Here is a 24295-nt window from a genome sequence, read left to right as displayed (position 1 = left end):
TGGGTGGCTAAAAAGAGATGATCGCTTCAAAGAGCTCTTCCATCCATTAGCACCATCTATTTGTTACCCTTGAAGTTAACATCCTTTTTACTTCCGGCGCTCAGCTTTGTTTTATTTTTTTGACAATTAAGGATCAGAAGAACCAATTTCTTAAAGTCTTGAAAATAGCACTTAAAAACAGCAATGTAGGGACTTCCCTGGTGGCTCAGTGGTTAAGAATCCGCCTGCCAATGCAGTGGATGCGGGCTCGAGCCCTGGTCCGGGAAGATCCCACATGCCGCAGAGCAACTAAGCCTGTGCGCCACAACTACTGAGCCTGTGCTCTAGAGCCCGTGAGCCACAACTGCTGGGGCCCAGTGCACCTGGAGCCTGTGCTCCACGATGGGGGAGGCCACCGTAATGAGAAGCCCACGTGCCATGGCAGGGAGTGGGCCCCACTCACCACAACTGGAGAAAGCCCGCGTGCAGCAACAAAGACCCAACGCAGCCAGAATTAAATAAAAAATTAAAAAAAAAACAAAAGGAAATGCAAGCTAATACTTAAAAAAAAAAAAAAAAAGCAATGTAAATTCAAAACCTTTTAAGAGCGTAGGCCCTCTCCTTGCCTACATTCGCTCTGTTTTACGTCTGTGATATTTTCTGGTTTGTTCCCTGAGCCAATACTCTAATAGCAACCTGTAGACATAAGAATAGTACGTGTGGGGCATCCTTCTTAATAGCTATCAATTGGCCATCAAAAATCCATGATGTGACATATCACTAACACATCCATGGCACTGACAGCACTGTTGAGGGCTGTCCTGTCTTCACTGTTAAAACTCCCCGATGACTGAAAAACTATCATATTCCAGGGATAAAGTGAGACTATCTATGTTGGCCTCGGCGTAAGTGAAAAATAACAGACGTGACTCCTCCAAATACATTAACTCAGATTCAGAGATGTTCAAAAGAAAAAAGTCCTGAGATTCAATAACAACCTAAGGGGTAGGTGGCATATATGGGTTGCTGCAGAGTGGCCATCAGAGAGACCATCGCACTTACTTTGACTACGGTGACTAAGCCATCATTACTGTTGGGGTCGGTTTGAATGGCAAAGCGCCCGGCGGGGTCCCCGCCGCTGATTCTGTAGACGGCGTTCCAGGCTGGCGTGTGGGGCTGATCCTTATCCGTCACAGTTAGATTAGCAACTATGATATCTACCCTGTTTTCAGGGACTTCGCCATAGAACTATAAGAAAAGACAAAGCTCAGTCAGAGGAGCGACGGGCACGGCTGAAGGACAGTGTGTCTTGACGACCACACTGCCCTGATTTTACCACCCCATTAAATCTTTATTATCCACACTAAACGAGGAGATTAGTAATGCAGGTAATCACAGCATTTATGTTTGACTTTAAATATACTATAACTTTTTTCGGCCCTCAAATTTTTTTTTTGAAATTATGTTACAGTTTCATTACTATTAAAATTAGCATCCTTCTGTGAGTGATTAATGGTGGGGGGGCGTGGGTAGGAGGAAAGGACTTGTCTGAAGGAATTCATTTTACTCAAGAGATCATAATTATATGCTGACAAAGTAGCATCTATCAGTCACGTGGTTCGTGCACCTGAAGATATTTATAAATATTTTGTTATAACAGCATAAAGTCTTTTTAGGGCATTTCTTCCAGGCAGCATGTTTTAACAACTTTATCAGTGGACTTGGAGAGAACGAAAAAACAAATTACTTTGGTGCCTTATTTAAAACCCTGGTGTAAGTGACAGGAAACTTAGGAGTCAGTAGCCATTCTACAATGAGAAGAATGAAGCAAGTTCCAGCTCTGTTTAACGCATTTATTATTTATGACAAAACTTCTCAGTAATGGACCACAGGCCTAGACTTCTGTGAGTGACAGTCTGTACTTACTGTCATGGCAGTAAACTCTGGAGGATTGTCATTGACATCTGTCACCGTGATGACAGCCGTGGCTGTGTTTGAAAGGCCATATGTGGGATTGCCTTCCATGTCCGTAGCTTGAATTATTAACGTATACTGTTGCACTTTCTAAAAAGACATAAAGATAACAACTTAAATGAAACTAATTCCTCAAGAAGACGTAACAGTTGTTCTGTAAATGGCTCTTGATTACACACGGAAAGCATAGCATTATTCACTCTGATTAACAGGACTCAAAATTTCCCAAGTGGAGTTTACTTTAACTTGTGAAGCACAGGTCTGGTCCTTGTCTAGAGAGATTTAACTATATGTTTTCACCTCTACTGGTGGAAAGGAAAGCGCGGCAGATGTGTGAAATTCACTGCGAAGCTGAAACTTCCATCTGGTCTCAACCTTTCTTTTTCTTCTGAACTTCACAACATTGTCATCAAGCATTCAAGTCATGTGGTTTGTATTTACTTTCTCATACGTTAATTTCTACTTGGTTTAGGATATTGAAAACAATAAAGAAACTTGAGAGAGAGAAGAAAGCATATATAATTCATGAAGTATATATGCTTTCCTTTTATATATCCTTACAGATGTTGTTTCTATGATAACAAGGTTGATACAGTAATTTCCTCCTAATTTCCATTAGTGTATATTATTTACAACTATAGAGGAGAGAGACATTGTTAAATGAAGTCAAAACCAGAATAAAGGGTTTATGTCTATATCCTTCATTTTGTAACACAGTAGGTATTTAATAGTTGCATACTCAGTGGACTGCTATTTGGGCATAACACTCATTGGGTCCACAGACCTATAATGAATACGGATACATTTTCATATAGATGGTTAATATCAAATAGGCATCACTGCTTTCAGATTCCAGACTGAAGTTTTTAAAGGGGAGCCATATTCAGCTGTAATGTATCTAAGAGAAAACTCTTGAGATCGTCTGAGATGTCTACAGCACTAGTTGATGAAGTTCTGTATTAGGAAAACCTAAACAAAACAAATACCTAAAATCATTAGAAATCTCTGTGGAAATTGGCACAGATAAAAAATATAGATCATTGAAAAATGTTAAAACAACAAAACTCACTTCTTCATACAAAAATAAACAGTCACTGCAAAGAGTAGTTTTCTCTAATTCTAAATATAGCCAACATTATGAATGGCCACTCTTGAGGGATTTCTGGAGCTTAGGGAGAACAGACACAAATTGTAGCTTTTGCTCTAGTTGTTAGTGAGAAAGGCAAGGCAAAGAAAGGGGTAGGAGGGAAAGTCAAACCTCACACATTCAATTTTTAGTGTCTGTCCACCAAGATGCCAATCTCTAGCAGTTACTTCAGTTCCTTTTCCTTTGTCTTAAAAAAAAACACCCACTTTTTTGATTGGAAAAAAAAAAGAAACAAAGGAACAGTGTTGGTTGAGCCATTTAAATTTTTCTTAACCCATAACCCCTCACCATAATGCTTATATAGGCTAAAATATTTCTCAATGATTTCCATTCCCAATCAAGAGTGTCATTTCAGCTTAATGCTCTCACAGTTAACAAGAGAATTTTGTAGGGCATTCAATTCAGCCTCCCAGCTGAAAAATCATGAAAAATAAAAATTTGTTATGACTTTGAAATGCCATTTTTGTTGACTGCTATTTGCAGAAACAGATGAACATTCTCAAAAAAGAAAAAAAATGGTATTTTTTACAGAAGATAAAAAACGTACATAGGTATTATCTGGAGATATGGTTCTTTGTTAATGTCTACTTTACAGTGATCTTTAGAATTATATAAGCATAATATGTACAATTTTCCACTGAGCTGAAATATTGGGCTCAGTAGCTAATACTTGAAATTTCCTATTGCTTCAAGCTAGTCTTGAGATATCTAAGTTACAAAAGAACATTGTTATTTCTAAAATGCAGTGTTTCTTCGAGTAAAGAAAAACACCAACTTGGTAAATAATATAATCTCCAATTTTAAGTGCCTGATTGGTAAAATGCTTTTACATTTAGTGAGGAAGTCATCACAGTCTATGTTTTAGACAACCAAAGTATTTAGAGCTTCTTGCCTAATTTAGTCACTTGGCATCTGGTTCTGAATGACTGACATTTAGATTTCGTAAGAATTTGACTTCCCACCCTCATAGTTTCGCATCTGATCAAGGGGACTTCGCTTAAAAACATTTCCTTGCTTTCTGTTCTAGAAAGGACAAAGTCTCAACCCCTCTGCTTGCTGTCAATCCTTCCATCTCTGTGACTCACCTTTCCCACCAAAGCTCTCACCTTCCATTCACTGACCCCATACCTTGAGCTGTTTGTATTTATCTTCAAATGCCTATCGCATCCCTGCGCCACTGCATTTGGCATTTTCCTCTGCCTGAATCAGTGGTTCTTAACTGGAGTGATTTTGCCCTACATCTCCCCCAGGGGATATTTGTCAATAACCTGAGACGTTTCTGGTTGTCACAACTGGGTAGTGCTACTGACGTCTAATGGGTAGAGACCACAGACCCTACTAAACACCTGTGATGCACATGACAGGCTCCCACAGCAGAGACTTATCCCGTCCAAAATGTCAACAGAGTCGAGGTTGAGAAACCCTGGCCCAGAATACCCTTCCCCCTTTATCTGAGCCTAGCAAACACGAAGCTTAAAGTCACCTCAGAGATGACTTCTGAAAGTCCTTGAGAAAGAGCTGTTTGCCTACTCAGGACACACCTCTGTCACTGTTTCTAGTTTCTGAGGCTGTTATCAGTCCATCTGTCTGTCCTCCCCGGCTACACACACACATACCCACACCCCTCCCCAGGGTCATTGCTTTGCAGACGTTTACGTCCCTGGCATATAGCGTAATGCCTGACACAGCATAAGCAAGGGACAAATGCTTTTGAATCTGTAGCTGGTGGATGAATGTATGGGAAACCTTGGGCCTTGCATTATATTATAAAAATCATTTCAGGTTTGGGAAAAACCATCTCCTTATTTACATGGCTAGCTATCATTTATTCATTAAAACATATATACTGGGAGCAGAAACTAGCTCACTGTTTCCCAAACCGCTAAGCTGATTCATATACCATCTTCCCAATTCTGCTATATCCTCGTATTTCCACACCATGAGTCACTTACTATTTATCTTGACGTGAACTCCCTTTTAAAAAACAATTTATTGTAAAAGTACAGTAAATGGAAAACTAGCATCACTTGCCATAAATATAACTCTAAAACTAAACACAATACAATGCTTGTGCTCTGGCAGTCTCTACTTGATGGAGTAGCATCTAAAAGACTTGTGGTCTCTGGTTTTCCCTGGAGGCTTCCCTACGTGTATCAGTTAAAACCATTATACTTATGTGCCACACTTTTTAAACTAGAGCACTGAACTCGAGTGCTCTAAGTGAACGAAGAGGTGAGAATATTCAGTCATCCGTTTGGCACACATCTAATGAATGTCTACTAGATGCCAGGCAGTGTAGTGCTTACCTGGACAAAATAATGAACAAAACCAGAGATGGCTTTGCTGCCATTAAGTGAAAGAGACAAATATGAATGGGTCACAGGGCCAAATGTGCAATGCGACCATAGTGAGAGGAGGAAGAAGTGATGGGAGGAACCTTTCATAGGGTGCCTTCAACCGGTCCTCCAAGGCTGGAGGGAGGAATGAATGCAAGACGCATTCTGGGGGGTAAACTGAGAGGAACTTGACGGCTAAATCAATCAGTGGATGGATGGCAGGGCACAGGAAAGGGAGGTATATAGACCATGATCTTGGGAAACTGGGGAGGTGGCACACTGATCACATGAAATAGAAAATTCCTCAGGAAGCACAGATTTAGGGAGATGATAGGTTTGCTTTTGAAAAGATGCATTGAGTTCAAGGATGGACAAGTAAGTAAGAATGTCTGAGAACTTGGGAGGGAAGTGCAGGTTTGTGACCCTGTTCAAATTCTTAAATGCAAAGCCTCAGTTCCCTCATCTGTGAAATGGGGCTGACGGTGCTATCTACCTTGTAAGTTTGTGGGCTAAAAAATTTTTTTGGAATGGTTACTGTATATCGGGGCATTGTTCTAAGGGCCTTGATAATAAAAAAATAACATTTATTGTGAAGGAGCACTAACTATGCACCACACTATACGTTGTGTCTCATTTAGTCCTCAGAATAAACCTATAAGGCAGGTGGACTGTTTTCATTCCCATTTTACAGAGAAGGAAACCAAGGCTTAGGGAGCCAGGGAAGCTTGCCCATTGACACTGAGTCATAAGCAGCTGAGAAAAGATTTGAATCCAGGTCTCTCTGAGTCCAGAGTCTGTACCATTAATGGTTGCGCTATATGAGTGCCCTCCAAGCAAGTGGGAATATATGCACGGCCTGAGTGAATCCTGAGTGGGGGAAGGAGGCGGAAAGCCAGATTCCAAGGAGACCAGGACAAGGTAGGAGTGAGAGGTGAGTATGGGCTGCCCTTCTTAGGAGTCTGGTGTTGACAAGAAGAAAATCGAAAAACTTGAACTTTTCTTCCAGGTTCCTGTTCAAGGTGAAAAGAAGAGGAGCACATGGACCTCAATGAATATTGGGAGCTAGAAGGCAGATATGATGTCCATGTAAGACAGTCTCTGTGTATCTGGAGGAACACACGCCACTGTGTGTGCCCTGGGGAGGGGCTGAGGACTGGCTCTTGGAGAGTGCAGATTAGCCTGCTCTATAGAGAGATGGGACAGAAATCTTCAGGCAGGGGAAACAAAAGACAGAGAAGAACAGAAAAGTTCAGATCTGTACAAGGACTGACATGTGGCTGTATGGGCAGAGGGCACCACTGGCTCCTTAGCAGGACGTAAGGAATTCTAGGAGCTTGGACTAAAGCAGGCTTTGGGACCAGTGTCCTAGAGGGTCTGGAGCGCCACGTTAAAGAGCTCTGACTTCGGGCTTCCCTGGTGGCGCAGTGGTTGAGAGTCTGCCTGCCAGTGCAGGGCACACGGGTTCGAGCCCTGGTCTGGGAGGATCCCACATGCCGCGGAGCAACTAGGCCCGTGAGCCACAATTACTGAGCCTGCGCGTCTGGAGCCTGTGCTCCGCGACAAGAGAGGCCACAATAGTGAGAGGCCCGCGCACCGCGATGAGGAGTGCCCCCGCTTGCCGCAACTAGAGAAAGCCCATGCACAGCAACGAAGACCCAACACAGCCATAAATAAATAAATAAAATAAAATAAACAAAAATTTAAAAAAAAAAAAAAAAGAGCTCTGACTTCATGTTGTGGGTTGTGGATTATGAAGGAACCAGTGGGGTTTGCAGGAGGGAACCTGCAGAGGAGGGAAGACCAAGACCACAGAAAACAGGAGAACATTCCTTCAGGAGAGAACACAGAATTGAGGGCACGAGCAAACGTATTATTTGGCGTGAAAAACAGGAAGCATAATTCTTTCTTCATCATGAGAAAAATTATGATGAGGAGTCAAGGTGATGGTGATCATCCACTGGATGCTGAGAATGGATTTATGATGGCAGCAGGGAAAATGAGAGTTAATACGTATTGGACACTGTCCTGAACGCTTTCCGCCTTGCGTTACGTCATCCTTACAACCGTCCCATGGAGTAGATGTAATATTATCACCCCCATTTACAGACGGGGGAGCTGAGGTTTCAGGTTAATACACTGAAGGTCAAATAGCCCATCACAGGCAAAGCCAGAATTATTCAAACCTAGTGAAGCAGAGGGTAACTCATCAGTAGTCCTGACCGAAAAGGGCAGGAGATGGACATATAAAAGCTGGAGAAAAGAAGAAAATGCCAGGAATGGGTACCACCAAGTCAGGCAACAAGAAGTCAGGTGGGTAAACAACAAGGTCCTACTGTATAGCACAGGGAACTATATTCAATATCCTGTAATCAACCATAATGGAAAAGAACATGAAAAAGAATATTTTATAAAACTGATAAAAAGGATATATGTAAAACTGAATTACTTTGCTGTACAGCAGAAATTAACATAACATTGTAAATCAACTATACTTCAATAAAATAAATTTTTTAAAATGTATTTAGAAAACCAAAAAAAAAAAAAGAAATCAGGTGGAGATTAAAAAATTGAAGAATGGCAAGTATGGTGGGTACAGCTTTAGGCCTGGAAAAACCCCAAGAATTGGAATTTTTTTAAACCTGGAGATGAAAGGTAAATAAAAAGCTGAATCTCAGTAAGCATTTCAGTGATTAGGAATCACTTAAAGGTGTCATCCATCCTGGGAGGATGACAACGGAGATGACTCGACATAAAGAAAATTGTGAATTCTAATAGAAATAAAAGCATCTCCAGCCTGCACGGAGGCCTGGAGAAGTCAGAATAATGTACCCCTGGCCTCAGGCAGAATTACCATAAACCATCCAAGATAGATACATTTTCCCCATGTTAAATGACTTTCAGGAAAGGAAGGTTTTCTGTAATTTTCCCTAGTAACTCATTGTTGTGTTTAATAATTTCACTGTTAAGGAGCAATTTCTCATACTGTATCTAACCCGTGATTTACCAGTTTCGAATTCACGTCCACATTCATTTCATCGGCTCATGGATAGCTGCTTCCATTCACCGCAAGACATACTTACCCAAAGTACAGCCTGACTTCCGACTTTCACCCTCTAAACTAAATACAGTCTCTTTGATTTTTAAATACAGTTGGTTTGCTTTGGCAAAACTATCTTTCATTCTCTATGCCTCTTGCTTTTCATAAAACAGTGAGGCTAAATGTGATAGGAATATTACCGTATGAAAACAAGATGAAGTCCCATTTCTGTATCTCACAATGAGAGTGTGAAATGAAAGAGAAATATTAGCTTTGGGAGATGAGCTATACCTACTTAGTATGTGAGCAGCCTGGCACTCAAGAGACAATATTAAAAAATATACCATATTCTCATATAAAATATAGCATTCATGCTGAATTTACTGACATTTAAGAATAGTATTTCATACAGTAATGGAAGAGGTGTAAAGACATACGTGTTCCAAATATCATTGAACTAAAGGTATTACTGCAAAAACTAAATTTCAACAATCTCTGGTGCAAAACATTCCTAGAGGAAGAATTGTTGACACGTGGGAATTAATAAGCATAATGTAATAGCCATACATCTAACTCCTAAGTAAGGTCTCAGCTCAGTTGTGAATTAAGTAATCTTGATTGGCTCATATTACTTTATTAAAGTGTTGCTAGCACTATCTTGCGTATATAATGAATTGCAATAGTAATGTTTTCTTCAATCCAATTCAAGTGGGTGCTACTTACTAAGGCAAGTAAAGCATCATAAAAACCAGCTCCTAAAATCCTTGTCAATAGTATTTATTATGGTAGGTCTAATGGTTCCTTTTGACACACATAATATGAGGTCTTATCACTATAAAAGCTGGCTCAGCCAGAAATCTACAAGCACGGATCTCTATGAGTTGGCACCTGGATTATTCACTCACACAGTAATTACCGATGGTCAATAATGACCTTGAGAATCTCTAAGAAAATGGTCAGAACCTAATGGAGAAAGGGTGTAAAAACTTTGTGAGGGCTAGAGTTTTCAGGAAAGGATATAAGCAGGGCTTGAATGGCAGCATGAAGAATTGGAAGGCTCAAGATCAAGAAAAATGGGCAAGACGTTCCTGGCAGAAGGAATCACGTGAACAAAACACAGCAGGGTGCCGGAGCACGGTGGGCTCAGGTCTGTCACAGCAAGATGACCCATCTGGAATGACTGAAATACCTATTCCCTCTCAGCCTGTGATACTACATAATAGTTCAATACTGTCAAGATTTTATGCCTTTGCAACAAAATATTAGGCCAGAAATGTGTTTCTCTGCATTTATAACTTTAAAGGCTTGTCAGCAGAATGAATGCCATTCTTGGTGTTCAAACCTGTTAAATAAGTTAATCTTAGAGTTAAAGGGAAGGAGACCATCTCTTCTGCACTAAATCAGGAGGCCACAAAGAAACTCATCATACATGTTATTTGTAGCCTCTTAGAAATATGAATGCTAAAAATTATCCTAAATTTATGTATATTTGGGCATGATTTTTCACTTAATTCCTCACCAAAACCTTTGAATATGAGGGAAAACAGAAAATGCCAAGAACTGTAAAAATTAGATGCCAGAGGGTTATTGGCAAAACTTAGTCAATGATCACATTAAATATTACATGGACCACCAATGATTTATCCAGTATACATAGATCATTTGACAAACTTGAAGTTCTGTAGAAAGGAGTACAACAGATTTCTTCGTGACCGTGAGCGTTGTGAATAATCTTGTGGAGATGTTATTACCTGGAGACAAACTGTATGTGACCCTGTGCACTTTTAAGATTACAAACAAATTCAAATACAGATGTCGGTTGGCTTACCTCTCTGTCTAGTCCAGCTGCCACTGTGATAATGTCCCCAGTCTCGTTGTTGATTGTAAACATGTTGGGCGAAGGGCTGCTTGGTGCCTGGGACAGGATTCTGTACCTCAACATCCCATTGAGGGCATTTGGATCATCAGCGTCAATCGCAGTGACCGTCATCACGTATGTTCCTAGACATAGCAGACATGGAAAATGAATGGTCACACGTCATGTCAGCGTCCCCCAAATGGAAGGTGTATTTACCTTCTCCATCAATCTTCATTCCACTTTTTCAAAGCAACATGTAATCATTTAGACTTGATTAAAAACACTACTGATGGGCTTCCCTGGTGGCGCAGTGGTTGAGAATCCGCCTGCCAATGCAGGGGACGTGGGTTCGAGCCCTGGTCAGGGAAGATCCCACATGCCGTGGAGCAACTAGGCCCGTGAGCCACAACTACTGAGCCTGTGCGTCTGGAGCCTGTGCTCCGCAACAAGAGAGGCCGCGACAGTGAGAGGCCCGCGCACCGCGATGAAGAGTGGCCCCCGCTTGCCGCAACTAGAGAAAGCCCCTGCACAGAAACGAAGACCCAACACAGCCAAAAATAAATAAATAAATAATTTAAAAAACAAAAAACCAAAAAAACCACTACTGATAAGAACAGTACTCAATTCAAAGAATACTGAACATGGTTGAGATGCTTGAAAGGAAAAATTTTTTTTTTAATTTACATGTATAAAGACTCAATGTTTCCATATACTTATAAGACAAATTCACTGTATGATTCAAAGAAAGAATCCCTTTAGACCTTCACTGATATAAAATGCAAATAATAAGTAACATAGATGCCATCTGAAACTTCTTTTATGGCCACCAATGCCTTCCCTCTGCCCTATTTTTTCCGTTATGCAGTAACATCTAAAATGACATGCTGGGCATGATTCTCCCCAATGCCTAAGTCACTTTCTGAAAGTAAGCCGGCTGCATAAGGACACACACTCCATTTACTGAGGTCGTGAGGAATCATTCCATGCATGACTGTTTTGGTACATTGAATAGGGAGTTTTGCATTGTGGTTCATTATTTCCTAGGAGATTAAAAGAACATTGTAACAAACTCAGGGACTTCAATTTACTAGATATTGTGGAAAGGAAGTCTACAAAGCACCAGGATCAAATAAATTCCAACTAGCTAGACAAACTGTGCAATTGAGAAGTAGAGAGAAAAATAGTTACTATTAAAGATGGTTTGTTCTTTGTGATCTTTATAAGAACTGGATTATGAAATGTTCCATCTCCAGCCTACCATCTTTGTAAGTACCCTATGGTCAGTTCTAGTTTAGAGCCTTTACAGTTGCTGTTCCCTCTACAGGGTTCATTTTTTTGCCCCAGAATTAACTAAGGCTTGTTCACATAATTCAAATCTCTTTTCAGAGCTTGTCCCTCTAAACAAGACACCCTATTTGATTATATGCCAACTTTGATTATTTTTTTCCCAAAACTTTACTGCACATTTACTTGCTTGTTTGCCTTTTACGTTTCTCCTCTACTAGATTTTAAGCTCCAACAGGGCACAACTAACTTGTCACTGCTGTATCCACAGTGCCAGAACACTGCCTGGCACACAGCATGTGCTCTATAAACATTTGTTGAATGGATGAATTGTTAAAACAAAAAAAATATGTTTTGGAATCTTGAACCAAATACTGCTTACAATATTGCATCTTAGTTTAACTCAAGATTCATGACATTATCAAACCTTGCCTAGAAGGATGTTTTCAAACTCACAGAACATTGCAGGAAATCGACTCATGAAATGTCTTTATGTCTCCTGATCATTGAGAGTCATTTATTTATGGGAGGGATTTATGGAAATTCATGGTCAGATGCGTAATAAATATATCTGTAATGGTTTATTTTTGACAATTTTTATGAAACAATACTTTTGATAAAATTAGAAATAATAGAGGAAAAAAGAGAATGAATGATTTTTTAAAAGACCAAAAACCTTCCCCAGGCAAAAAAGCGCAACGTTTATTTATCCTTAGAATATATGTAAAAGCCTTGTGTTTTAGTAAGGATATGTTTAACATGCTTTGATTTTTTTTTTTTCCTGTATTTTAAAATACTGACGAATGCGACTCTGAAATGTGACTCAGAGCCACAGATGGTTGAACTTCCGGCACAGCCCCTGTCTTCCCACCCAGCTGCCTGCACACCCCACTCTTCTGAGGATACAGACAAGTGTATTTGGACCAGGAAAAGTGCCAGTTTAAGGCATAGTTGGCTTTATCTATAAATTGGCTTATGCAAATCCGGTATAGATGACGAAGGAAACGCATAGCGTAAGTTTAAATGTCGAGGCTTTCTTACATACAAAATATTAAACTATAATTAATTAAGTCTCTCTAAATACCCAAACATCTCAGGAAAGCTGGCAAAATGTTTCTTTTTACCATCTCTATCCCAACTGATTTTCTTGTCCACAAGTTTTCCAAACTCAAGAGACCTTTCTGGCCTTGGTATTCCACTGTGACTGAAGTTTACAGGGTTTTCAGTACAAGAATCTAAAATCTTGGTCAAATATCACTTCACAATGGCGAGAGGCTTTCTGGCAACTGCTCTTTCTAGGCTAGGTCACTTTCCATGACACTGGTTTAAATGCAAGGGCTGCAGAAGACATTAGGGTCACCCTGAAAGTAAGTATCTTGTGTAGCTAGAGAACAGCAGTCTCAGCTGTCACCAAGCCCCCTCTCTGCTTTTGGTTTTGCCCCACTGCCTGGTCCTAGGAACGCCACGTGTTTTAAGACACTCCAGTTGTTTTAGGTGCTGCTACGACTAATAAGATAAAATCTACACTTTACAAACTGAAAGCCCCTGGTCTTCCAATGCTCACTTTCTAGCTGCATGGCCTTTATCACCCATAGCAGAATCAAAGGATTGTATAGATTTCACAGTCTAGAGTCAGATACTGTAGCATGTATTTTTTCAAAGGTGGAAAAAGTTATTGTGGGCAGTAGAGGGGTATTTTTCTGTTTTCTCTCTTCAATCCGTTTTTCCCTAAGTTACCTTCCTTTTTGCCTAAAAGCAGCATGAATGAAAGAAAATGACACAAAAGGCTCACGTGATTTCTCCTTATCTTGCTTATATACGTGTTGGATTACATTGCATTTCCTCAAGCAATCTCCAAATTATGATCTTTGAACTTACCAGGCTTTGATCCCTCAGGAACCGTCCCATTCCAAACCTGGTGTAAGAACTCGGGTCTGTTATCATTCATGTCAATAACATTGATGACAATGTCAATCGGGTTCTCCACTTGGTTTCCATTAATATCCACTGCATGTGCCCTCAACTGCAAGAGTAATTAGAAAACAAAACAATTTAACACATTTAGGTCTCGAGTGAGAAGATACAAGACAACATACCCATGCTACCAAAACAGCACAGATGGACCGAAAACCAAAAGCTATTCGTCCCATCAAAAAAAAAAAAAGGAATTCCCTGGTGGTCCAGTGGTTAAGGCTCCGAGCTTTCACTGCCGAGGGCACGGGTTCGATCCCTGGTTGGGGAACTAAGGTCCCACAAGCAGCGTGGTATGGCCAAAGGGGAAAAAAAAAAGCTATTTGTCCCATCAAAATTTAAGTTAGCCAAACTCTATATAATTAGGGGTGATGGAGCAGCAAAAGGTCGCCAGTTGCTATCTGCTAGGTACCCTGCTCAGAGCTCTATGGATTTTACTTCGTTTAATATATAGACAGAAGAGTGAGGTAGAAACAAATCCACATTTGAAGGTAAGGAAACTGAGCTTCAGAAAAGCTAAGTAACTTTACTCTGTTTATTGACAGAGCCCCTGTCCAAAGCCAGTTCTGTCCAGCTCCCAAATCCTTTTGCTAAGTCCGTACAAGAGTCAGGGTAATTAAAAATGTGGTACTGGCCTAGAATAGTCATAGAGAACAAGAGAAAAGGCAAGAATCTAGAAAGAATTAAGTGTGTACAAGGAATTTTGACCCTTTTTTAATTGTAAAAGTCACTCACTCATAAATATTAAAAGTACATAAGACAGTTGTTCCTCTCCCAAGGTTGAGTTCTCAATATTATAGGTATTTTTCTAGAAATTTTATCTTTTTCTTCCTTTTTAAAAAAATTTTATTTATTTATTTATTTGTTTATTTATTTATGGCTGTGTTGGGTCTTCGTTTCTGTGCGAGGGCTTTCTCTAGTTGCGGCGTGCGTGGGCCACTCTTCATCGCGGTGCGCCGGCCTCTCACTATCGCGGCCTCTCTTGTTGCGGAGCACAGGCTCCAGACGCGCAGGCTCAGTAATTGTGGCTCATGGGCCTACTTGCTCTGAGGCATGTGGGATCTTCCCAGACCAGGGCTCGAACCCGTGTCCCCTGCATTGGCAGGCAGATTCTTAACCACTGCGCCACCAAGGAAGCCCTCTTTTTCTTCCTTTTTACACTTTTTTTTTTTTTTTAAATTTTATTTATTTATTTATTTATTTTTGGCTGTGTTGGGTCTTAGTTGCTGTGCGAGGGCTTTCTCTAGTTGCGGCAAGCGGGGGCCACTCTTCACTGCGGTGCGCGGGCCTCTCACTATCGCGGCCTCTCTTGTTGCGGAGCACGGGCTCCAGACGCGCAGGCTCAGTAGTTGTGGCTCACGGGCCTAGTCGCTCCGCGGCATGTGGGATCTTCCCAGACCAGGGCTCGAACCCGTGTCCCCTGCATTGGCAGGCAGATTCTCAACCACTGCGCCACCAGGGAAGCCCTTTCTTCCTTTTTAAACAAATATAATCACTCAGCTACTCTTGGCAAAATATCTTCAAAATCTTTTCATCCAGAACATAGAAAACCATTTCAATCTTTTCAAAAGCTATGTACTGTTCCACTGAATTGTTTCTTTTAAAGAGAATGCTTCTATGATTTTCCTGTTAAGTATGATGCTGGCTGCTGGTTTCTGTCGGATATGCTTTATCAACCTAAAGAATCATCAACATATCCTTTTTTTATTTAGAGGTTAACACATGAAACAATGTAAATTTTATTACACTGGCCTTTTCAACACCTACAGAAAGAATCCCGTTTTCCCTTGACTTATTTAATACATTATATTACATTAAGAGATTCTTAATAATGAACTATCCTGGCCATTCTATAATTAATTCTATTTTGTTATGGATATTGCTCATTTATGTGCAAGTACTGAGAATCTGGAGATCAAGAATTTACCCCAAAATTGACCTGAAAATATTTATTTCCTGAGTTTTAACCACAGAAGTTCAGATAGTGAGAATTCGTACAGAAGAGATAATTTAGAATTTTTGATATTGATATTACTTGTATTCATAAATTAGAAACTAGTCTAATTAAGGACTGGTCTATTGTGTGCTGACTTTATTAAGCTTTCCTATTAATGTGATGTTGTTTTTGTGAAAGGCTTGCAAGTTTTACTTCTTTCTTTATGTTTTAGAACAATATAAAAAGCATTAGAATTACATGTTCCTTAAGGATTTTAGAAGAATTGCTTGATAGAACAACCTTTGGGAGGAGGGAGTTGAGTGATACTCCGGATTTAAAACATTTTTAGTTTTTTTATATGCTTATTTGCCTGTTTATATCTAGGGGAGTCTTGCTCTACCACATATCAATATTTTACTAATTTTCAAAACTTCAATAATCTTAAGAGTTTGTACAAGTGCAAAAATTCAACAAGTATATTAATGAGAAAAATAAGAGTCTAAAAACAAACACATGCATAGGTGGAGTAAGAAGTATGGAATGACATGCTAAATCAATGGGAATACCAATTCAATATATGGTGTTGGGATAACGGCACTGGCCGTAAAGGAAAAACAGAGTGGATCTATATCCCTTTCTTCTTTTACTCAACTAAACTCCACAGAGGTTGAACATTTAGAGGCAAAAATAAATAAATAAATAAAACAGATAAAATGGAGGAGATTAGCATCTTGGAGCAGGAAAACCCTTTATAAACATCTCTGGAAAGCCAGAATGCCTGATAAAATTAAAACAACAACAACAAACATCACCATGTAAAAACTATAAGTTATAGTAAGGTAAAAACTATAAACAAAGTTTAAAAACAAACAACAAAAGGGGAAATATGACAAATCATGTATTAACAACGCTAGTAGATAAAAGGTTCTTAAAAGTACAGAAAAAGATAAACAACCCCCTGCCCAAATTCAACATAAGACAGGAGTAAGGATATCACGATATTCAACATATGCAACTTAAAACGTCAAGATAATTCTTTTACCAATAGTACTGGCAATAAATAAATAATGCCTGGAATTGATAATGGAGTGGAAAGTATCTACTATATAGTGGGAAGGTAGTGCAACACAACTATTCTAGAGAACAATTTCACTATATTTATCAAAATAATTCTAATTTTAGGACATTTTTCCAAGGATAGAATGGGAAAATGTACAGAGAGATGTTCATTGTCACATTATTTATACAGTAGTTGTAAAATAAAATAGAAAGAACTAAATTACCCAAATATCTACCAGTAGGTAATTACTTAAAATTATGTTAGAGCAATCAAAAATGATGATATAAATAAACTGATTTACTGACATGGAAAGATGCTAAATCTTATGATTGCTAAGTGACAAAAGCTGGTTTCAGAGAATGATCCCAATTTCAAAACAATACATTTATGAATCTATGCACAGAGAAATATCTTACAGAATATCACCGAAGTAAGGGAAAAAAAAAAAAAAAAGAAAATGGTTAGTTTTATGTACTGGGATTTCAAATTCTTTTCACTTTCTTATTAATACTGTATTATTTGAAAAATTTCATTTCTGTATTATTTGAAAAGATTTTACAATGTGCCAATATTCTTTTCTAAGAGAAAATGATACTTTCATTAAAAGTTTTAGTAATTCATATAGAAATTGGAGAAGTAATAAAGATCAGTTTAGGTTTCTATATTAAATGCATGAAAAAATTGTTGAAATCCTGTTCCAGAAAAATGTGCAACCATGGTTAGAAAAAAACGAAAGAAAAATGCTTTCTGGAATTTAGACTTTAATATTAGGTAATTCTTGAGTTTTAAAATACTCATTACAATATTATTTTTAAATCAGTTTCAAACAAATATGTGTATTAAAAAATATGAACATATAACTATATACAAAAGCTGTTATAACTTAATAGGAAAATGAATAAAATAGAAAAATAACACAAAAATTAGCATAAGAAATATAACTAGATAATATATCTAAGAAAAGATTGCTCAGACTGGCAGATTGATGAAACCAAGTATTGGCAGGGTTATGTGGAAAAGGGAAATCTTAATTCCCAGTAGGCAGATCAAAATGGCACATCTTTCTGGAGTTAATATGACCAACAAATAACAAAATAAAAATGTGCTATCCATTTTCTATGACTCTAATGGTAATAATAATACCAGCAGGAGCAGATAAAATGACAAACATAAATGTATATTAATAAGAAACTGCTATTAAAATGATAGTTTATATATTCAATGAATACTATACAGCCATTAAAAATGTTGTGATCGTTATATAATTTATATGAAACAGTTTTGACCTCTTTCATGTAAATTTGTTCTTATAAATTCTTAGCCACGTATCTGAAGGCAAGTATCAGCATGTAAACAGTAATATGATTTTAAGCAATTTTAGTTTTTTCTTTGGCATTATTTGTTTTTTACCACGAGCATTCATCAATTTTATGAAAACAGTAAACTTATTAAAAATAAATTGAAAAGGCTACAAGTACATTTCTGGTGTTAGAATGCTCAGGATCAAAGCTTTAAGACTGATGTGAGAGGCAAATGTTAAACCCTGCACATATTTGGAAGAGAATTAATACAGAGGATTATCAGCTGGCTGAAATCTTACATGAAACCGGGCTATCAGCTCGCGATCCAGAGGCTTGGTCACCGACAGCTGACCTGAGATGGGGTTGATAATGAAGATACCAGTTGGAGGCTGGTCGGCTCCCGGCCCAGTTACGCTGTACCGTAGAGAGAGGTTTTTATCTCTATCGGACCTGATCTGAGGGTCAAGAAGACAATCACATTAAACAAGGGACTAAATAAGCTCATTACCAGAGACAGGGCATGCCACACCTCATGATCTCTTCCAGTTACAAACGTATACCATCTCTTCCCAGAAAACCCTTGAAGCTCTGCCTGTCCTGTTCCTTTTCCTTGCTTCTGGGTGACGGGCTTCAAAAAGAGATGTCACCTATCACCAGAAAGACTGGGGGCAATGTTAACATCTAAAAGAACATGCACTAGGAGCAGTGCAAAAGTCAAAATTAAGGAGCGTCAGTTTTTGAACAGAATCAAAGTCTCTCCTGGGAATCTGGAGGTTAGAATATTTAACCCAGTAACAGGTGTCCAATTTAATGAAGATAAAAATTGTTTACTTTTTGCATCAGTTAGGATAAGAAATAACTGTCTAACCATAGTGTGAAACAGCCTCCCATGGGAACTCTAAGATTATGGTTGAGCCTGGAAGTGAGATTCCTGTATTTGCATCGTGCTGATGTTTTTCACTGCAACCAAAGCTTCCCATGTTATTTTAAGGTGGCACCTAATACCCCAAATTCTTTATTAATAACAAAGCATGCAAGAAATGATTTTATAATATATTTCTATTACTCTCAAAAATTATACCCATTATAGGCTCACTGCCTTCTCAACAAATACAACAATTCCCGGAAAAATAAGTTTACAGATGAGTGGTCATAGGAACAGGCTATAAAAAGGGAGGAAGGAGAACAGTACAGAGAAAGGGCCAGTTGAGCAATACTGTTTGGAGGTGATGATATGAGATATTTGTGTATTAGGTAAATACCTTTAATCCAGTAACAGAATCCAGTTTTTGTTTTGTTTTGTTTTTTTAGCTAAGGCAAAATTCTTTTCTTTCCTCATTCTCCATTGAAGTAGAAACACAGAAAACACCTCGGTTTGGGGGCTACGTCTTTCATTGTTAAACTGAATTATAATGCACATTACCATAGACTATACAACACAAATAAATGACTTATTAAAAAATACAGCTTTCTGTATGTATCCTATACAGAAACATTTACTTTCTACTAGATGGGAATACAGTGACTTTGTCTTATTTTCTTTTTGTAATAAATGAAAGGTTGCTCATTTTACTAAACATGTAGAGATATCTGTCATTTTGTTCTCTGGGTCTGATGGTATGCATTTAGAGTAACTGGAGAAAAATCTCACTCTTCAGCTCTGAAAGCCTATGTTTTTGCACAGCCCCAGGGGGTCTGTTAATGGTATCAGAGGTCATTTTTTATTTCTTTAAAAAAACTCTCAAACGCACTTGGTACTGGCATTTTTAGCAATGATTGCCCCTTTATTTTTTCTTTGGCCCAAAAGCTATTTGTAGAGGGCAAAGATCATCACGGGGAGTGCAGATTTCAGACAGGGAAACTAAGGTGTGTGGGAAAGGGTATGGTGTGGGTGTGAAGCATGTTGGAGCTAAGGCGTATGTATTCAGACACTGAACAAACTTTATCATCCATGAAATATAGGACCGACCCACAGAGTGTTCTATCTACAAATAATAAGAGGTAATGAAAAAATGGAGAAGAGACTGTTTACAACACTACAGACATTTCATCAATACAAAACAAAATATGTTTCAGTACATACATGTCGTAAACTCTACCTTGTGAAAAAAGAGACAAAAGCGCTTCTAACATACACTTGACACATGCCATGGAGATCAATGAAATTGTGCCACCCTACCCTGACAAGTTCTTGAGGAAAAGGCCCTCTGGAGTTTTCTGGCAAGTTGATTGGAGGGATAACCCAGTCTCTCTTCTGCCTTTGTAGGTAGCCATTGTGCTTATTAGTCAATTGTCTTGGGAATACTATTTCTTCAATTTCTCGTGATTCCTTTGCATTAAAATACAAGAAGACATTCCTGAGTACTAGGAAAACATTTTCTGAAAGTACATCAGTATCAATGGATACCTGTAAGCGTAGGAATCACAGTTTATTATGAACAAGAAAATAGGTCTGGAAGCCCTCTCCTCGTCCCCGTATTAAAATAATAGAAAACACCGTAAAATTGTGGGTGACAGTGTTCACTGAAAAATTGAATTCCAAACAATTTATTATGTGGCACAGCTGTGTAAACTGTAAGCCATCTCAGATAGTAGTTAATATTGAGCAAAATTTAATAGTACCCTTTTATACATTTCTCATTAGTTTAAACCACAGTTCAGGTAATGTGCTACTGTGTATGTTAAATTTAGATCTTGATGTGCTAAAATATAATTTGGATTTCAAAAGAAGTTTAATACATACTGCTAAGGAACGTCTCAAATATTTATGACCCTATTAAATTCCACAGAATTAATGCTGTACTTATTCTAAACCTATGTCAGCCGTGATGGATGCTGTAGATGACCCACTTTGCACATGGGGTATTAATCTCTGCTGGGTGTCAACATTTTCTTCTGTTTCTCCCTATGTCTGTAGACATTTTAGCCATTAGCCCTTGCTGCTTCAATGCAAAGATCCAAGCTAGTTTGCTGGAACACAGCGAATCATCAACAACAACCAAAGCAACTTTTCACTCAGTTACCAGTTCCTTACTTTATAGTACCCAAATGACATGATTCCCCCTAACAGTTAATAGATTAACAAATTACATTTCACATAATGAAAGTCCAACACTGGTATAAGAGAAAAAATATCTTTTTCTCTAATATTTATTCATATTTGATTATGGCTGTGTATATCACATTTACAATTAAATACCAGAAAAGAATGTGTGTATTCTTATCTCTCACAGTACAATAAATATACAAAATGTAATAGTCATAGTTCATAAAATCATGGACTTGAGATTATATTAACTCAAAGAACTAGAATATTCAGAAACTAATAATGTTATCATAACTTTACTGAAGAAGTTAACGTTTCTATTTAAAATTCTTAAAATAGTGCCTTACACAAAATAAGTGCTCAATAAATATTGAACTGAATTGAACTTTACTCTGTTAGAAATGTATCTTATTTATTTTATCTTGGCTTATAGCAGCTTCCACCAGAGGGAGTATATTATTCCTAACAGTCATGTCGGTAGTATAAATAATTCATACTTCCCAATTTAATTATTAAGGGACAAGCAAAAACCCAATACTCCTTGACAGAAATGCTTTCCTTCTACTACTATAAATCTGTATTTCCCATCTAATAAATTTGGCTGGTGACATCTTACAAACAATTGTTTATTTTGTGGTTAAATTTAACACCTTGTAAAGCTTCTAAGAAATTTAAAACAAACAACTACTTCTAATTTAAATTAAGTTATAAATCTCAAAGTATAAACAAACCTTTCAAATACAGTTTAGGATTGCTGATAATACATTTTGTCTAAGCATCTTATAAGGTTAAAAACAGCAAAACACTATTGTAGCAAATGAAGTTGATACAAAGTCAAATATTGGCCACCCATTAATGTGATGCAAAGTATGTATTTAGTTCAAACTGTACATTTCTGATCTGCAAACATAACTCCATCCAAAGCCATACTTGGATACTCTACCTTCACTGAATCCTCAGGTAAGGTTGGTTTGAGGCTCAATTTTACTGCCACTTGCCACTTTTCCTGAGTCTCTTTGTCTTGAGCATATATCAGGAACTTTGAGCGCTCAGAGGAGAGGGGAAAGCTTCTCACGGCATACACCATGCCATCTTCATCCACCTTAAAATCTGCTGGTTCGCTGCTTTCATACTGTACTTTTCTCTTCCCGTTGCAGTTGCTAAACTTCACTGCAAAAGATAATAAATACATAAGACTAATTATACCACAAAGGCAAAAACAACCATTCATCTAAAGCTATATCCTGATTAGGTTAAAAATAAAATGTAGCAACATGAAACACAAAAATTTTATTTTTACATTATTAAATTTTCATTAAAAATTTTTTTTAAAGTTACACGACTCCATTTACAGTTATTCCAATATTAGCTTTGGTCCCCATGTTGTACAGGACATCCCTATAGTCTATGTTACACCCAATAATTTGTAACTCCCACCCTCACCCCTGTATTGCCCCTCCCCCCCTCCCCACTGGTAACCACTAGTTTGTTCTCTATATCTGTGAGTCTGCTTCTTTTTTGTTTCATTCACTAGTTTGTGGTATTTCTTAGATTCCACATATAAGTGATATCATACAGTATTTGTCTTTCTCTGTCTGACTTATTTCACTTAGCATTGTCCCCTCCAAGTCCATCCATGTTGCTGCAAGTGGTAAAATTTCATTCTTTTTTTATGGCTGAGTAGTATTCTATTGTGTGTGTGTGTGTGTGTGTGTGTGTGTGTGTGTGTGTGTGTGTGTGTGTATACCACATCTTTAGCCATTCATCTGATGATGAACACTTAGGTTGCTGGGTTGTGAAAGAAAATGAATTAGCATTTGTTGAATGCTAGGCACTGAACAAGACACTTAAGGTTATTTACTTTAACCTTAAGAATAACCACCCAAAGTAGGACATCATTTTATCTGTTCTACAGACGGGGAAGAAAATTCAGAAAGCCACCAATGCTCCATGCTGTTTGACTCTTAGTGGTTGTCTGCCCTACAAGAGCACAAAGGGATCTCACTCAACTTATGACTCAAGTCTTAAACCTTTAATAGACAATGAAAGTAAAGTAAAAGAGGCTTGATAGATGCTTGGGAAGAGAGTAATGCCACATTTAGATCTCTGAAAGTACCAAAGTAACTAGCATATTAAAAAGGAGTTCTTCATTTGGAGCAGAGCTTGAATGTCCCACAGAGGGGAGGAGCTGAGCCCCTCACAGGCTAATGAGAGTGTGTGGCAAATGCGAAAAATTCACACTCCCTGTTACTGCCACTGACTTCGGCTAACTTGGTACTCAGCTTACCTATTTGGATTCAGGTGTCAGAAAGATGCAGGCTAGGAAAGATAGAGGCCTTTGAAAAAATGTATTAGCAAAGAAGGAAAAAATGTGCCTTTTCCTACAAAGGGTCACTGCACACCCTATGAATGAGAAGTGGGTGATTCCAGAGAGTCTGACATGGGAGAAAACACGTGGGAGGAAACTGCATAATGGTCAGTTACTTAAAATTGTTTCGCTTTTCTAGTACCCCTGCCCCCATTGGTTTAATATTTCTGTTATTAAATTGTTCTGGGTTTTTTAAACAACTGGTAATTTTCATTGTTTTAATATTAAAATAAGCAGCATTTGGGGCATTACTCAGTTTTAAAGAAAGGTCTTGTATTACATAATTCCCTTTGTACATTCAACCAGTGGAATCAATACCTCAACTCAAGGTCCATTGCCAACTGAAAAAGTTCTCCTTAGTGAAGTATCAATCCTGACTTCATCCTGTGGTTGTGATTTAATGCACAAAATATGCCTGGTTCACATGCTTAATCAATAATTACCAGGTTTTACTGTTTTCAAGTCACGCAAATTAAAAAGCTTATTAATTTCAATGAGTGTTATGGACTGAATTCTGTTCCCCAAAATTCACAGGCTGAAGCCCTAATTCCCAGTACCTTAGAATATAAGTATATTTGGAGATACGGTTTTTAAAGAGGTAATTAAGGTAAATGAGCTCATATGGCTGGGCCCTCATCCAATATGACTGGTGTCTTATAAGAAGAGGAAATTTGGACATAGATGCACATGTACATAGAGGAAAGACCATTGTACGGACAGAGGAAAAGATGGCCATCTGCAAGCCAAAGAGAAAGGTCTCAAGAAAACCCAAACCTGCTGGCCCCTTGATCTCAGACTTCCAGCCTCCAGAACTGTGTGAAAATAAATTTCTGTCATTTAAACCACTCACTCTGTAGTCTAATAAATGGATAATACACGGATTCCATTTGTTTACCATTGGTCAGTGTTTATTGTGTGTTGTTTTGTTCACTTATGACTTAGATGCACCATGAATATTTTCTCAAAATTGACCAGATTCACTTCTGCCCTAGCACCAA

General features: G+C 38.3%; 1 protein-coding gene and 1 long non-coding RNA gene across 3 annotated transcripts in view; one reads left to right on the top strand and one right to left on the bottom strand.

Annotated features, from left to right (window-relative positions):
• Window positions 1-24295, top strand: part of LOC309610902 — a 913322-nt gene that overhangs the window by 271809 nt on the left and 617218 nt on the right. The gene's annotated exons all lie outside the window — the stretch shown is intronic.
• CDH2 (cadherin 2) overlaps window positions 1-24295 on the bottom strand; it is a 213813-nt gene that overhangs the window by 40580 nt on the left and 148938 nt on the right. For both annotated transcript variants that reach the window (XM_082354202.1, XM_082354203.1), the window contains 7 exons: window positions 21873-22099; window positions 20063-20212; window positions 18183-18338; window positions 13494-13638; window positions 10302-10474; window positions 1906-2043; window positions 1042-1227 (listed from right to left, as the gene is read on the bottom strand). In XM_082354202.1, coding sequence (XP_082210328.1) covers window positions 1042-1227; window positions 1906-2043; window positions 10302-10474; window positions 13494-13638; window positions 18183-18338; window positions 20063-20212; window positions 21873-22099 — 1175 coding nt within the window. The remainder of the gene's footprint in view (window positions 1-1041; window positions 1228-1905; window positions 2044-10301; window positions 10475-13493; window positions 13639-18182; window positions 18339-20062; window positions 20213-21872; window positions 22100-24295) is intronic.

The sequence above is a fragment of the Balaenoptera borealis genome (genome assembly GCF_965194805.1).
Source record: "Balaenoptera borealis genome assembly, chromosome: 14".
Classification (NCBI taxonomy): domain Eukaryota; kingdom Metazoa; phylum Chordata; class Mammalia; order Artiodactyla; family Balaenopteridae; genus Balaenoptera; species Balaenoptera borealis.
The sequence above is the reverse complement of the archived record's forward strand: the minus strand, read 5'-3'. Positions and strand labels throughout refer to the sequence as shown.